The sequence below is a fragment of the Palaemon carinicauda genome, chromosome 6 (genome assembly GCF_036898095.1).
Source record: "Palaemon carinicauda isolate YSFRI2023 chromosome 6, ASM3689809v2, whole genome shotgun sequence".
Lineage (NCBI taxonomy): Eukaryota > Metazoa > Arthropoda > Malacostraca > Decapoda > Palaemonidae > Palaemon > Palaemon carinicauda.
Window position 1 is genome coordinate 104,554,507 of NC_090730.1, and position 17,524 is coordinate 104,572,030.

Sequence of the window (17,524 nt, forward strand, 5' to 3'; positions counted from 1 at the left end):
ATGTCTCCTGCATTAACAGCAGTCACAACACATTCCCTTCAAGCGAATATAAGTAAGTATAGTTTGAAATTAGTAAGGGGATGCATTGTGATCGTTGGTAACGTGAAAGACAATGTTATTGACTATGACGTCATTGTTATGCCCGGAACCTTTGTGGCAACTATATATGTTTGGATTGTGTATTGTATGACAAGACTTACTGAAGACATGGCAAGTGTGCAAGGCTCATTGTTAGGGTAATTGCCATTGCCAAAGTTAGGGGAAGTCCATTGGATTTCATTTGATCCTAAATGCTGGATTTTACAAGCATCATTGTTAGGTGGAGTTGTTGTTGTGCTGGTTGATGTACTAGTGCTGGTGGAAGTACTTGTGCTTGTGGAAGTACTTGTGCTGGTGGAAGTACTTATGCTGGTGGAAGTTCTTGTGCTGGTGGACGTACTTGAGCTGGTGGACGTGCTTGTTGACATTGTATCTGGCCTGTTGAAATTAAGACACATCATTTACAAATTATCTTTATTTGTGCCTTCTTACAAAAGCAGATATCATAAACCAAAATTCCCAAGACAATAACCTGGTATGCACTGATTTTCACCCTCTCTATTGTAAGATAAAAGCAGCCGCTATAAGTTGCCAGGAGAAGAAGAAGAAGAAAAAGAAGAAAAAGAAAATGAAGAAGAAGAAGAAGAAGAAGAAGAAGAAGAAGAGTTGCCTAAGAAAATAAATAAGTGGATATGAAGGAGGATTCTTAGTCAGAATAGAAGCTGCTTCTTCAGAGTACTCTTGTCCATATGTTGCAAATTGATTCTGGCTTTTTCTCGGAGGGTGTGCCTAACCTATTCATCAAGAAGCATTGCCCAGTGTTACTCTGCTTACTTCCTTATTCAGTGGGCTCACACACGCACACACCCAAATTGCTCAGAGCTTATCTCTTAGATTAGTAGTCATTAGTGGGTTTAAATGAGACACAAAAGAAGGGCTTAAACTAGCAAGATCAAAATTTTCCCTAGAAAACGTGGAAACATATGAAAAAATAGTCATGATTACCTTGATGGTTCAAAAGATGACATGTATTGATATTATGGTATCAGTTATGATATATGTGGTTTTTCAATTACCAGAAGCATAGAGATTTTTCATCAACCCTCGAGTATCTGTCAATCTCTCTATCTATATATGGCTAATTTTGAGAACATTGTTAGAGTAACAGGAAACTGTTGGTTATATACAGTTAATTATAGGTTTTTTTTTTTTTATTAATGATCATCTAACATCCAATGATTAATAAACCGATAAGAATACATAAGATAACCCCAAGGAACATTCATAAAAAGTATCTGGCAACTGCAAATCTACTAAAGATTTCAAATGGTTAATTGTATGCTTTGGATTACGCCAGTTTATCCCAGCACGGACTCTTGCATAACAATGACCTGCATGTGCGGTCAACTGCTGAAAGGGCTGGAAAATTGATATAGAAATCTCATAGTCCTTTGAATAATATAAACAAATATGAGATATCTTTTTAACCTGATGAAGAGAAAACTTAGGAAATTAATGCTGAATATATAGAATGAAACTGGTTGAGTCCACTTAGTAACAAAGATGACGTGCATTCCTTACTAGTGTTAACAGCGTGTCAAGAATTTCAAAGGAATTCAGTTTAACTTTGCCAGAAATAAGTATTGAAGAAACCTTACTGGCACGAAGCGGTTGGAACAAATGTGACGTTAATAGACCACCCAGAGTAATAATTCGTTTGTGTCTTGAAGTAGAGGATCATCTGGTTGCTTGGTGAAGTGAATTCTGTACCGACAGCAATATCTTGGTCGCAGTAGCTGAAAGCATAAAGACAGCGTTATTTACCTAAATTCATTATTGATACCATAGAACTCAATTGCTGTCAAAATTTACGTGGCATAGCTTTCTTTTAAAAGGGCTGACCATATCCCTTATCTGTTTCTAGGCGAATTTAACTTTTTAAACGGTATGACAAGAAATACAATTTTATTCTACAACAACAACAGCATTTAAGTTCTTACATATCACCAACAGTGAGGTTGGTCGTCCTTATCTCCAGGCGGTCGAAATAACAGCATTCATTTACACCACAATAAGCGTTCCTTCCGTAAAGCCGAAAACCATTGAACGTTATTTTCACGGTGTTACACTCAGGAGCCTGGATCCATTTCACACATTTCAAATCTGTGACACAAGGTAGAAAGAAAAGATTGTAAGCCTATTATTCATATTACTTTTGAAGGTTTAAAGGCTGCTCATGAATTGCAGAGTCAAGGCTATCAAGCAGGATAATGTCGTAGAGACAGACCATATATGCATATGATCAGTGGCCAAGCCCCCTTTCCACCAAAATTAGGACCAGGGAGGGCCAAGCAATGGCTGCTGATAATCGGCAAGTAGACCCAAAGACTCCTACAAACGACCGCTGTCACCCCCCCCCCCCCCCTCCTTAGCTCACAAGGATGATGAGGTTTCAGGCATTAAAGAAACTATAAAATTTTAGTGGGACTTGATCCCCCGTCCGGGGTGTCAATGGTGAGGTTCCAGGCACTAAAGAAACTATCAAGTTTAAGTGGGACTTGATCTCCAGTATGGGGTGGGGATGGTGAGGTTACAGGCACTAAAGAAACTATCAAGTTTGAGTAGGACTTGCTCCACAATCCAGGATGCGCCAGGCAGGGACGTCTCCATTCAGCCGCCAAATCATTACTACTTTTAGTCTCAAAGTCTCCATGCACTGGTGATTAATAGTGTGTTAGGTCCATGTAAGTTATTAATTCTCTAGGAATTCCTCAGTTTTCTTACAATAACAGCGTTGTGGTGGCTGATGTGATAACGTCTCTGACTGTTAATCACCAGACTGGGGTTTGAATCCCCCTGAGACTCGTTGGTTTCTTTGGTCGCTATAACCTCACCATTCCTGTGAGCTATGGATGGGGTCACCAGCATCCATTGCCTGGCCCTCCTTGGTATTAGCTTGGATGAGGAGGGGCTTAGGCACTGATCATATGTATGTACGGTCAGTCTCTAGGGCACTGTCCTGATTGCTAGGGCAATGTCACTGTCCCTTGCGTTTGCCATTCATAAACGGCCTTTAAACCTTTAAAACGTCAATATGGTCTTTCTAGGGGCTCACTCTCCTGTGTGAGATCTCTGATTACTCCAGCTTCTAATCTTTCTAAGAGTTTTTCCACTAGATTTTGTAAGTATACTAAATTTTTCTTAATAAGGTACATTTGTACTGACTTGCAAAGGTGGCCTTTATCTCGGTAAAGTTTCCTACTAGCTAAAGAATCTCTTCTACCTTTACCAAGAGGAAAGAGGACACTGAACAATCATAGTGCAGTGAAGACAACAATAGTCTTTCTAAATAACTAGTAATAACTCTTTAAATAAGATAATAGACTTTCCTAGATAAAGGTGTACTGATTAGAAAAATTAATACATCATTGAAAATCATCAAATATCACACACTATGAGGACCCTAAGATCCTTTGGTAAATATTGGCCAGTAAAGATACATCACAAGAATGACTGACACTTCGGACAATTTGAAGGAGCAGTAGATGCCCATATGATAATTGATCTCTGCCCCTGTATATGGGCATCAAAAATTGGGCTCTGGATGTTGACTCACATCATTAATACCTAGAATGAAACAGATGCAATGGTCAAAGTATCATGTTATGGAAATATAAGGCCTCTCCTATGTGAAAGGAGATTAGAAAATAGAATCGGTCCTCAGTTTTCTTCGTTGACGAACCTACCTAACTTTCTAACAGTGGTGTTGATGGATTGCGTGGGAAAGGAATATTGCAGTTACCATTATAATAATTAATATTAATAAAATTTGAGCAACAAGCTTAGTTGGAAAGGCAGAATACTATTAGCTCAAGGGTTCCAACAAGAAAAATTTGCCCAGTGAGGAAAGGAAACAAGAAAATAAATAAATTAAAAAGAAAGGTACTGAAAAATATTTTAAGAACAGTAATAACATTAAATTAGATCTATTATATATAAACCACAAAAATTTGAAAAGAACAAGAGGAAGAGAAACCAGATAGAATAGTGTGTCTAAGTGTACCCCCAAGCAAGAAGATCTGTAATCCAAGACTGTTGAAGAACATTGTGTTGTGGCTAAGGCACAATCCAAGACTAGAGGACAACGGTTTGATTTTGGAGTGCCCTTCACCTAGAAGAGCTGCTGCTCACCATAGCTAAAAAGTCTCTTCTACCCTTACCAAAAGGAACAATTACATTGCAGTAGTTAGCCCCTTAGGGGAAGAGGAATCGTTTGGTAATCTGAGTGTTGTCAGGTGTATGAGGACAAAAGATAATTGACTTATCTTTTCTTTTATTTCTCCAAACTTTCGTTGTAAATCATATTTCAATGTTTAGACATTCCATTTGGTGTAACGTTCTACCGAATATATTTACCTGATGCATTAAGGTAAGACATACAAATAATCACTTATTAAGAGATAGAAAAAACTGTATTATTTAAATTCATATGATACTCTCTTAACTGGAGAGCCTCAATGGCTAAGTTGGCTAGGGCAGCAAGGTCGGACTTCGTAGAAATCTGTGGCACAGATTCAAATCTGCAGCCGACAAGTCGGAGAGGCGGACACGTTGCTATCCATGTAAGACACCTCAGGATTATGATATGTAATCAACAGATAGGTAGCTTAAAGCAAATAGGTGTTACACATTAATGCACACACACAAACAAAGCGATTCCAACCACTAAAAAAATCTAATAAACACCTCACAAGTCTCAAACTTTCGACCTAACCACAACAGGACTCCTCGCTGCTGTGAGCAAGGACGCTGGTGACTGATACGATACACGACAATACGCTACTGTGATCTAAGCGATGCCAGGCAGGGCAGTTGATTGGAACTATGGTCTATTCCAAAGACAAAGCAAGACCCTTAAAAACGTTAACCGTGCTTATCCCTTACAAAAATGGGAAAAAAGTATGTTAATAGAAGAAGAAGATACAGGATTAACTAATTGTGAAATGATGAGCACCATGAATATAAAGTCAATTCTAATAGCCACCCTTTCATCAAAAGGCACAATACTAAACAATATTCTAGAAGTATTTTTTCCAGGTGTGACCAGATTGTATAATGATCTTAAGTCTAGTTTTGTTTTTTCATATATGACTGATTTAATTCGAGGTTGTTGCTGATCTTAAGATATTTTTTTTTTTCATTATTTATATACTGCTTATTTGCTATTCTCTTATTTCCTTTCCCCACTGGGGTACTTTCCTTGTTGGAGCCTTTGGGCTTGTAGCACTCTGCTTTTCCAACCAGGGTTGTAGTTTAAAGGCTTAAACGTTTAAAGGCCACTCATGAATGGCAGAGGCAAGAGACAGTAGCATTGTCCTATCAAGCAGGAAAATGTCCTAGAGACTGACCGTATTACATATGATCAGCAGCTAAGCCCTCTCTCCACCCAAGCTAGGGGCAATGAGGGCCAAGCAATGGCAGCAGATGACTCAGTATGTATTCCTATATGCTTCCCAAAACCCAATATCCTAAGCCCACGTTGATGGCGAGATTGCAGCGACCAAAAGAACTAACGAGTTTGTGCGGGAATCGAACCCCAGTCTGAATATTACCAGACAAGGACGCTACCAACAGGTCACCGCACTTACTTGACTAATAATAATAATAATAATAATGATAATAATAATAATAATAATAATAATAATAATAATAACATAGTTTACTTACTCCTAGGATAGTTACTCGGGTAGTTAGGAGATGTTACTGTCCCTGGTGCCGTGATGTTTTCAGAACAGCCTGAGAGAAGGCTATCTGCAAAGCAAAAACATAATGTTAGACAACTTAACTGAATTTATCTCCGACTCCAAGAATAGTTTTCACTAATTGCAATAATTCGTATTACACTCTGCTATCACGACAAGGATTTAACAGATTTTATAATAATTGACAATGCACTTGCTATGGTCTACGTTTATCTAGCCCTCTTTTCTGTCTACATACATTCACGCCAGAGAATATAGTGCTCTATAACTTGATGTAAGTTTTTATAATCAATAATGTTTTTTTAGCTTATAATGTCTCTAAACATACAATACATTTTCTGTTACTTTCCAACTTTGTGTAGCTTAATTTTTTAAATATTGTTCAAACCACTATCATGACTCCCATGAGACATGCACGTTGTTGTATGTAGTATACTTCTATAAGCTACTGATAATGTATCATATTTGTTAAAAAAAAACACTTCTTTTGCCTCTACCTCCACTTCTCTAAGGCCTAATGTCTTATCTAGTTGTAACAATAAATGTAAAATTCCATCAGTACTGAGTGAAGTTGTTTCGTCTTTCGTTCAGATTGCATGGAGCTTATCTCCAGGTGGAGCTCATAGGGTAAATGTTATAGCCCCCCAGTACAAAGGGAAGTAATTCATCATTCATTCAGATTGCCTGGAGCTTATATCCAGGAGGGGGCTCATAGGTTAAATGTCATAAGCCCCACAGTACTGAATGGAGTCGTTCGTCAACAATCAGATTGAATGGAGCTTATCTCCAGGTGGGGGCTTTAAGACTAAATGTCATAGCCCCAAGTACTGAGTGAAGTCGTTCATCATTCGTTCAGATTGCCTGTAGCTTATCTCCAGGTGGGGGCTCTTAGACTAAATGTCATAGCCCCCAGTACTGAGTGAAGTTGTTCGTCATTTGTTCAGATTGCCGGGAGCTTATCTCCAGGCGGGGGCTCGTAGGGTAAATGTCATAGCACCCCAGTATTAAGTGAAGTCATTCGTTGTTCATTCAGATTGCCTGGAGCTTATATCCAAGAGTGGGCTCTTAGATTAATTGTCATAAGGCCTACAGTACTGATTGTAGTCGTTCATCAACGTTCAGATTGCTTGGAGCATAACTCCAAGTGGGGGCTCTTAGACTAAATGTCATAGCCCCTAGTATTGAGTGAAGTCGTTAGTCGTTCATTCAGATTACCTGGATCTTATCTTCAGGTGTGGGCTCTTAGTCTAAATGTCATAACACCAGTACTGAGTGAAGTCGTTTGTCATTTGTTCAAGTTGCCTGTAGCTTATCTCCAGGTGGGGTCTCTTAGACTAAATGTCATAGACCCCCAGTACTGAGTGAAGTCTTTCATCAATCGTTCAGATTGCCTGGAGCTTATCTCCAGGGGCGGGGGGGGGGTGTCTTAAGCTAAATGTCCTAGCCCCCACAGTACTGAATGAATTTGTTCATCGTTCGTTCAGATTGCCTAGAGCATATCTACAGGTTGGGGCTCTTAGACTAAATGTCATAGCACCCACAGTACTGAGTGAATTCGTTCGTCGTTTGTTTAGATTGCCTGGAGCTTATCTCCTGGGTGGGGCTCTTAGACTAAATGTCTTACCCCACAGTACTAAGTAAAGTCATTCATCGTTCGTTCAGATTACCTGGAGCTCATTCCCAGGTGGGGGCTCTCAGGCTAAATGTCATAACCCCCACAGTACTAAGTAAAGTCGTTTTTCGTTCGTTCAGATTGCCTGGAGCTTATCTCCAGGTGGGGGCTCATAGGCTAAATGTCATAGCCCAACAATACTGAGTGAATTCGTTCGTCGTTTGTTCAGATTGCCTAGAGCTTATCTCCAGGTGGGGGCTCTTAGGCTAAATATCATAGCCTCCCTGTACTGTGTGAAGTCATTCATTGTTCGTTCAGATTACCTGGAGCTTAACATCAGGTGGGGACTCTCAGGCTAAATGTCTTAGCCACCAAAGTACTGAGTGAAGTTGTTCGTCGTTCGTTCATATTACCTAGAGCTTATCTCCATGTGGGGCTCTTAGACTAAATGTCATAGCCCCTAGTACAGAGAGAAGTCATTCATCAATCGTTCAGATTACCTGGAGCTTATCTCCAGGTGGGGGCTCTTTGGCTAAATGTCATAGCCCCCACAGTACTGAGTGAAGTCGTTCGTCATTCGTTGAGATTGCCTGGAGCTTATCCCCAGGTGGGGGCTCTTAGGCTAAATGTCATACCCCCCACGGTTCTGAGTGAAGTCATTCGTCATTTGTTCAGATTGCCTAAACTTATCTCCAGGTGGGGGCTGTTACGCTAAATGTCATAGCCTGCCAGTACTGAGTGAAGTCATTTATCATTCGCTCAGATTACCCGGAGCTCAACATCAGGTGGGGGCTCTTAGGCTAAATGTCCTAGCCCCCACAGTACCGAGTGAAGTCATTCGTCAACGTCCAGATTGCCTAGAGCTTATCTACAGGTGGGGCTCTTAGATTAAATATCATAGCCTCCCAGTTCTGAGTGAAGTCATTCATCATTGGTTCAGATTACCTGAAGCTTATCTCCAAGTTGGGGCTCTTAAGCTAAATGTAATAGCCCCACAGTACTGAGTGAAGTCGTTCGTCGTTCGTTCAGATTGTCTGGAGCTTATCTCCAGGTTGGGGCTCTTTGGCTAAATGTCCTAGCCCCCACAGTACTGAGTGAAGTCATTCGTCAACGTTCAGATTGCCTAGAGCTTATCTACAGGTGGGGCTCTTAGACTAAATGTCATAGCCTCCCAGTACTGAGTGAAGTCATTCATCATTTGTTCAGATTACCTGAAGCTTATCTCCAAGTTGGGGCTCTTAAGCTAAATGTAGCCCCCACAGTACTGAGTGAAGTCGTTCGTCGTTCGTTCAGATTTTCTGGAGCTTATCTCCAGGTTAGGGCTCTTAGGCTAAATGTCATAGCCCCCACAGTACTGAGTGAAATCGTTCGTCATTTTTTTCAGATTGCCTGGAGCTTATCTCCAAGTGGGGCTCTTAGGCTAAATGTCATAGCCTGCCAGTACTGAGTGAAGCCATTCATTGTTCGTTCAGATTACCTGGAGCTTAGCTTCAGGTGGGGTCTCTTAATGTCCTAGCCCCCACAGTACTAAGTGAAGTCATTCGTTCAGATTGCTTGAGCTTATCTACAGGTGGGGCTCTCGGACTAAATGTCATAGCCCCCAGTACTGAGTGAAGTCCTTCATCGTTCGTTCAGATTACCTGGGGCTTATCTCCAGGTGGGGGCTCCTAGGCTAAACATCATAGCCTCCACAGTACTGAGTAAAGTCGTTCGTCGCTCGTTCAGATTGCCTGGAGCTTATCTCCAGGTTGGAGCTCTTAGGCTAAATGTCATAGCCCCCACAGTACTGAGTGAAGTCGTTCGTCGTTTGTTCAGAGTACCTGGAGCTTATCTCATGATGGTTGCTCTTAGACTAAATATCATAGCCCCTACAGGATTGAGTAAAGTTTCTGAATGCTATAAATTGATCGCTAGTGAAACTTCTGTGATCCTTTTAGCCACTTCAGTATCGAATCTTATCCTTTTTCGGCAGAGCATAAAATTTCCTTCTGCTTGTATTGCCTTCTACAAAACAGACTTGAATTAGCATAATTACCATAGTATCCTTGATTCACAACCTCACAGTTGGAGCCGCTTGTTCCGGAGCGACAAATACAGTTGCAGTCTTGTCCTACGTAGCCATCATTCTGACAAGGGTTCGTGGTTATGCCGCAAGCAGCCATCCAATTTGCTGATTTACAAATCGATGGGAAAAGGTTTCAAGAAGAATTGATTAGATAATTCCATTCTCTAATTACCCTTCTATTCAGTATCTCATATACCATGATAATAAAGTACACTTTAATGATTTATAATATCAATGTAACCATCTATACTGCGGTAATTGAATTGTGGAAGATACAACTTACCAATGCAAGGATACATCGTGTTAACTAATAGTTTATCATAGTGGCTCAGCCCTGTCCTACTACCAATGAGTTCTTGCGCCAATGGATTCTTTGTTGTTATGGTGTTTTTGCCATTGAGGGTAAAGTACTGTTCCGGAGTAAAAGCAAAGACTTCTTTATATATTAATCAATTATCTTTCTAGAGGGAGTAAATCATAAGTAAGCTTTTGATAAGCATCAAGATTTTTACATAAAACTGTAATAATTCCTATTCTTCCATTCACTTTAATATCATAATTCAAGTTTTAACGTTACGGGCTTTTGCAAGTGTGCAAGAGCCCTTGCCTGGAAGAATGGGCCAGGCAATCTGAAATAAGAACATCAAATTCTAACAATAACCATGACCTGCCCCCTAAATTCAAGTGATCACGTCAACATTTATATTTACAGCTCTTTCGCTTCAGCTATCCACCTTCATTTTCCGTTTACTCTCGTTTTTGGAGTAAACTATGCAAATGAAGTAACTTAACTGCTTAAGTTTTCTAATTACCACCATTAACATATCCCTTAGATATCGAGATATCAATGTATGATGATTAAGAACTGCACAGAAAGATGCTAATTCATCTCACGTTGATTTAGAATGTACTGTAAGATGCAAAGTTAACTCCCATCTGATTAAAAACTGAACAAAAAGATGCAAATTCAACGCAAATCGGATCAAGAACTGTATACAAAGATGCAAATACGATTCTCATCTGATCAAGTACTCTACAGAGAGATGCAAATCCAACTCTCCTCTGATCAAGTACTATAAAGAAAGATACAAATTCAACCCACATCTGATTAAGAACCATGAAAAGATAAAAATTAAACTCCCATTTGATTAAAAAAGTGTACAGAAAGATGCAAATTCAACTCACATCTGATTGAAAACTCTACAGAAAGATGCAAACTCAACTCACATCTGATTAAAAACTGAACAAAAAGATGCATATTCAACTCACACCTAATTAAAGCCTGAACAAAAAAAATCCAAATTCAACTCTCGTCTGATTAGTAACTGTATAGAAACATTCATATTCAACTCACATCTGATTAAGAACTGTACAGAAAAATATAAATTCAACTTGCATCTTATTATGAACTATAAAAAGAGGAAAATTTAACCCACATATGCAAAACTGTACAGAAAGATACAAAATCAACTCTCACCTAATAATAAACTATAGAAAGATCAAAATTTAAGTCACATCTGATGTTATCTGTATAGAAAGATGCAAATTCAACTACCCTCTTATTAAAAACTGTACAAAGAGATGCAAATTATACTCTTGTCTAATTAAAAACTGTACGAAAAGATGGAAATTAAATTCTCATCTAATTAAAAACCGCACAAAAAGATACAAATTCAACTTTCATATCATTAAAACTGGAAAAAAATGGAAATTCAACTTTCATATGATTAAAAACTTTTCAGAAAGATTCAAATTCAACTCTCATCTGAGTAAAAACTGTACAAAAATATGCAAATTTAACTTTCATCTGATTAAAAACTGTACAGAAAGATGCAAATACCACTCTCATCTGATTAAAAACTGTACAAAAAGACGCAAATTCAACTCATCAAATAAGAACTATACAACAAGATGCAAATTAAACTTTCATCTGATTAAAAACTGAACCAAAAGATGGAAATTCAACTCTCATCTGATGAAAAACCGTACGAAAAGATGTAAATTCAAATCTCATCTGATTAAGTACTCTACAGAAAGATACAAATTCAACTGTCATTTGATTAAGTACTTTACAGAAAAATGCAAATTCAACTCTCATCTAATTAAGTACTCTACGGAAAGATGCAAATTCAACCTTCATTTGATTAAGTACTTTACAGAAAAAACAAATTAAACTCTCATTTGATTAAAAACTGTACAAAAAAAAAAGGAACTATCATCTAATTAAGTACTCTACAGAAGGATGCAAATTCAACTCTCATCCGATTAAGTAATCTACAGAAAGATGAAAATTCAACTCTCATCTGATTAAAAACTGTACAGAAAGATGCAAATTAAACTCTCATCCAATAAAAAATTGAGCAAAAAGAATGAAATTCCACTTTCATCTGATTGAAAACTGAACAGAAACAGGCAAATTCAACTCTCATCTGATTAAGTACTCTACATAAAGATGCAAATTCAACTTTTAAGTACTCTGCATAAAGATGCAAATTTAACTTTTATTTGATTAAAAATTGTTCAGAGACATGCAAATTCAACTCTCATCTGATTAAAAACTGTACAAAAAATGCAAATTCAACTCTCATCTTATTAAAAACTGTACAAAAAGAAGCAAATTCAACTCATCAGATTAAGTACTCTACAGAAAGAGGCAAATTCAACTCTCTTCTGATTAAAAACTGTACAGAAAGATGAAGATTCGACTCACATCTGCACCATAGTGCATATCTGAATTAAAATCATATGATATTGAGTAGTTGTTGTCGGTTTCCTTCCTGAAGTTGTTCTCATAGCCAGAAATGACGTTCTCCAAAATGATGTTAACATAGTCATCCCTGTCTGATCGTGACTGCTCGTGGAAGAATCCCATAGCGTGGCCTATCTCATGAGCAACTGTCCCGAGCTGAAAATTAATAACCAGAAGATAGAGAGTTTTGGGAGTATCAAGTGAATTGGTTTTGATGATCAAAGGATAATCAATTATATGGGAAAATTAAATTCCTCATTTGATTTCTTTAAAGTCTAGCTAAGTTTTAATCCTATTCGTAGTAAAATGTGCTTGTTAGATAAAGCAGAACATCATTCTTCTTCTTCATATGTTAGCGTGCTTTATTTTCCCCATTCGTATGGGGTAACACAGTTGCCTTCTTTTGAAGGACTTTGCTTTGGCTTTTGGAGTGGACCGTAGTCCCGACCGACTGCCCTGCCTATCATTCCTTAGACATCATTCTCTGATGGGGAAATAAGCTAATAGTAATGGATTGCATGCCCTACTAGTATTTCAGGCTTAAAAAATCTTCAAGATTCAAAGTTTTCATCACATGTAGTCAGCTCACCGAAGTGCATCCATTTCCAATTGATATATTTTGAGGGCTTGACATCATCCCAACATACGACCAGCATCCAGAACCCTTGATGAAGTTCAGATAGTTAGTTGGTGGGGTACCTGTGATTTCCTGGAAGTCAATGCAGGTATGTTCCTCCCAGTGGGCTATTCCTGCTTCTACTGCTGTTTGATCCACATTTGCTGGAAGAAGGTTGAAGATGTAACAAAGACTCATGAATGGCAGAGTATGGGACAGTGACACTGCCCTATCGAGCAGGACAATGCCATAGAGACTAACCATATATATATATGATCAGCGCCCAATCCCACTTTCCACCCAAGCTAGGACCAAGGAGGGCCAGGCAATGGCTGCTGATGACTCAGCAGATAGACCTATGGGCTCCCCCAAATCCCCATCCAGAGGGATATTAAGGTTGCAGTGACCAAAGAAACTAAGTGTATGAGCGTGACTCTAACCCCAGTCTGACTGTCACCTATCAGGGACGTTATAACATCGGCCATTACAACTATGATTAATAGAGTCATATTTTAAATGATCCTTTTTTGATCAGTCATAAATTAGTCACTGATTGTGAAGGAAAATATAGTTAAATATGCATCTCTGAAACAGTGTTAATTGCAATATATACTCTTTTTTTAAGGTACTATTTTTTGGTAGCCTCAGATGTCTAGTGAGCTTTTTGCCATACTGTTGTGCTATCGTTTTTAAATCATATTCCCTACATTGAAACCACATAACTTGAAATGTGGCAATCACATGTTCCTTGATAGTGTATAGATTATATCAACATATCAAATCTTTTACTGTTGCATCTCCTACTACATTTTCAAAGTCTTTGGAATAGGTCTAGTCTTAGCAAGACTAAAAATTGAATTTTGCTCCATGAGGAGCCTTGAACGTACCTATAAGCCTACAAGGAGATTCACACAACAAGGATAATTTTCTATGAATATTTTGGTGAACACAATTACATAGGGACATGAATAATCAACAAAGCAAATCAAGTGATCATCTCACCATCTCCAAATTTGTAAGGCACAACTGGTATGCCTCCTACATTTGTCCATCTCCTGTAGTTAAGATTAATGGCTTTTCTCTCCAGAAGCTGTTTTCTCTGCACTTCATCTAACATAATGTCAATTTCAAACAGCTCTATACCATTCACATGAGTTGGGTTGACATGCTCAAATCCATCAAGCTGTTGGGAAGAATTGACAAAATGTTGTGAGCTATTTAAACCACTTACAAGATTGTAGAATTCAGATGAGAAAATAGCAAAGCAGAAAACAAAATCTTTAGAAACTACTAAATAATGTTCATTAGCTGTTTTAAACTGCATTCTTACAGAATGGGGACAAATATCAACCTAATCAGAGTTTATTTCTTTTTTATTTCCAAAGGACTAATCCCAATACGCGTCAAAACTTGTATGATTGAAATCTAACGTAAGACAAATCCGGCTTGGAATGATATTGGCTCCACAAACTAAATTGTCTTAGCTTAGGAATAATACAAACTGAGGGTCATCATCTTCAGTGTACTTACATCTTCTTTCCGCAGAAAGGGAACAGCTCTACCTTCTTCTGGAGGAGTCATCATGGGTGGATTTCCTTCCTGTGGAGGAGAGAACACGCTGCATTAGAAGCTTGACCTTCCATCACATCGATTTCAATGGGGCCCAGAGTTTGCAAGCTTATTATTGAATGAAAGCATGATTACACACAACTACATCTTCTGAGTTTGCAAACTTATTGTTGAATGGAAGCAAGATTACACACTATTACATCTTCTGAGTCTACAAGCTTATTGGTGAATGAAAGCATGATTACACGCGACTACATCTTCTGAGTTTGCAAGCTTACTGTTGAATGAAAGCATGATTACACCCCACTACATCTTCTGAGCTTTCAAGCTAATTGTTGAATGAAAGCATGATTACATGCGACTACATCTTCTGAGTTTGCAAACTTATTGTTGAATGGAAGCAAGATTACACACTATTACATCTTCTGAGTCTGCAAGCTTATTAGTGAATGAAAGCATAATTACACGCGACTACATCTTCTGAGTTTGCAAGCTTACTGTTGAATGAAAGCATGATTACACGTGACTACATCTTCTGAGTTTTCAAGCTAATTGTTGAATGAAAGCATGATTACATGCGACTACATCTTCTGAGTTTGCAAACTTATTGTTGAATGGAAGCAAGATTGCACACTATTACATCTTCTGAGTCTGCAAGCTTATTGTTGAATGAAAGCATGATTACACGCGACTACATCTTCTGAGTTTGCAAGCTTACTGTTGAATGAAAGCATGATTACACGCGACTACATCTTCTGAGTCTGCAAGCATATTGTTGAATGAAAGCATGATTACACGCTACTACATCTTGTGAATTTTCGTGCTTGAGAGAAACGTAGCTTCTAGCATAGTGATCGTTAGTATAGTCTTGAGAATTTTGAAATTTGATAACTTGAATAAAAAAGTTGTTTGTGATAGAATTTGCTATGGGATTATGATCGACATTACATTCTCTCTCCTAAATTGTAATGCTAGGTAGATGCAACTGATGAAACAATCAATATCTATAAAAGCAACAACTATGGAATATTCTTCCGGCTATTTTATAGGCATTGTTGTTTCTTTTTTAGCCCTACATCGGCCAACACCAACACTCTTGGAAAAATTTCTAATTTGTTTTCATTCTCCATTTTCCTCTTCACTTGTTTCTTTATTTGGCTCTTCACTCCTAATCATTCTATTCTGTTGAATGAAACATATGAGGATGAAGAGTCGCAAGAATAGAATCACCCTCTCGAATACGTAGTAGGATGGCCAAGACACCAGCCACCCATGAGATAATACCGCTAGAGAGTTAGGGGGGGTCCTTTGCCTGGCCAGACAGTACTACATTGGATCATTCTCTCTGGTTGCGGTTCATTTTCCCTTTGCTTACACACACACCGAATAGTCTGGCTTATTCTCTATATATTCTCCTCCTGTCCTCATACACCTGACATCACTGAGGTTACCAAAGAATTCTTCTTCATCCAAAGGGTTAACTAATGCACTGTAAGCCTATTTGTTCAGTGGCTACTCTCCTCTTGGTAAAAGCAGAAGAAACTCTTTAGCTTTGGTAAGCAGCTCTTCTAGGAAAAGGACACTACAAAATCAAACCATTGTTCTCTAATCTTGAGCAGTGCTATAGCCTCTGTACCATGATCTTCCACTGAATTGGGTTATAGCTCTCTTGCTTTAGGGGACTCTCGGGCACATTGTTCTATCTTATTTCTCTTCCTGTTGTTTTGTTAAAGCTTTTATAGTTGTTATAGGAGATATTTATTTTAATGTTTCTGTCCTTTGTGTATTTTATTTTTCCTTGTTTCCTTTCCTAACTGGGTTATTTTCCCTATTGGAGCCCTTGGGCTTATACCATCTAGCTTTTCCAGCTAGGGTGGTAGCTTAGCAATAAATAATAATAATAATAATAATAATAATAATAGTAATAATAATAATAATAATAATACTTACCGGCAACGGAGTAAATTCTGGAGGATCATTCTGTGGGGGGAAATAAGTAATGTAAGTCTATTATTATCATTACTATGTGAGTTTTATCTCATTTAGGAAAACTATCTTCTTTTGAATTTAGTACCTTAGTCTTTGAATGAGAATAGTCTTAGTTCTTGAATAATGAGAAGAGGGGATAATGCTATGAATAAAGGATTCTTGATACTATTAGAGGTTTAATTCGATAAGGTTACTTACCAAAATCAGGGGTTTGTCCTGAGTTGTTTCCTGAAAATCAAAGGTTGAATTATTTAAGTTTTTAATCATATTTTCTCTGGATATTCGAATTTTGATGGTATCAAAATCATGTCTATTCAAAAGAAACCAACAAATGAAATTTTACACATACTGGCTAAGTTATATTAGAATACTACATTACGAATACTAGAGGGGCACTCAGTAAAGTTCAGACCTTCCCCGCAGCAGCTTATTTCACGACATTTTGCTCAACCTTGACCTTGACCTTTGACATTAACTTGTATTAATTGGCGTGGATTTTCATACACTCAAAAATAAACCAAGTTTGGCGTCTCTGTAACAACGATATCCAAACTTATGGCTGATTACGTGAATGTGATATTTCATTTTACCGTGACCTTGACCTTTAACCTTGACCTTTCAAAATTAAATTGTTTCCAGATTTTTACATAACAGTTAATCCCTGAAAGTTTCATTACTCTTCGATTAAAACTGTGGCCAGGAAGCTGTTCACAAACAAACACACACACACACACAAACAAACATAACCTCCTTCCAACTTCGTTGGTAGAGGTAATAACTGCTGCATATTCAGTAAGACAGCTGGACTAGCAGATGCTATAGGGCAGGGCTACTCAACTATTATGAGGAAAGGTCCAATTAGACAAGTTCCATTGTATACATAGGTCCGGAAAATTTTTATTACATGAAATCATGAAAATAAAACACCCAATTCGAGAACAGGGTAGTAAACCATGATTTTTATTAATTTCATATTCACTGTTTGTTTTATTTATACAAATTTTCAAAACGTGGAAATAAAAGTATTAAATTTTATACCTAAAGTATAGCAAGACTTGAATATTTTTCTCTATAAAAACAACTGAAATTGAGAGTTCTAAAATGAGATACTGTTTCATATTAT

At 37.9% G+C, this 17,524-nt stretch overlaps 1 protein-coding gene across 1 annotated transcript in view; it reads right to left on the bottom strand.

The window, feature by feature from the left end:
* Window positions 1-17,524, bottom strand: part of LOC137642154 (protein SpAN-like) — a 30,967-nt gene that overhangs the window by 5,615 nt on the left and 7,828 nt on the right. Inside the window, exons 2-13 of the mRNA XM_068374694.1 lie at window positions 16,600-16,629; window positions 16,363-16,392; window positions 14,374-14,442; window positions 13,846-14,026; window positions 12,817-13,007; window positions 12,189-12,383; window positions 9,762-9,888; window positions 9,449-9,583; window positions 5,767-5,850; window positions 2,040-2,202; window positions 1,698-1,835; window positions 201-477 (exon numbers count right to left, since the gene is read on the bottom strand). Of these exons, the coding sequence (XP_068230795.1) occupies window positions 201-477; window positions 1,698-1,835; window positions 2,040-2,202; window positions 5,767-5,850; window positions 9,449-9,583; window positions 9,762-9,888; window positions 12,189-12,383; window positions 12,817-13,007; window positions 13,846-14,026; window positions 14,374-14,442; window positions 16,363-16,392; window positions 16,600-16,629 (1,620 nt within the window). The remainder of the gene's footprint in view (window positions 1-200; window positions 478-1,697; window positions 1,836-2,039; window positions 2,203-5,766; window positions 5,851-9,448; window positions 9,584-9,761; window positions 9,889-12,188; window positions 12,384-12,816; window positions 13,008-13,845; window positions 14,027-14,373; window positions 14,443-16,362; window positions 16,393-16,599; window positions 16,630-17,524) is intronic.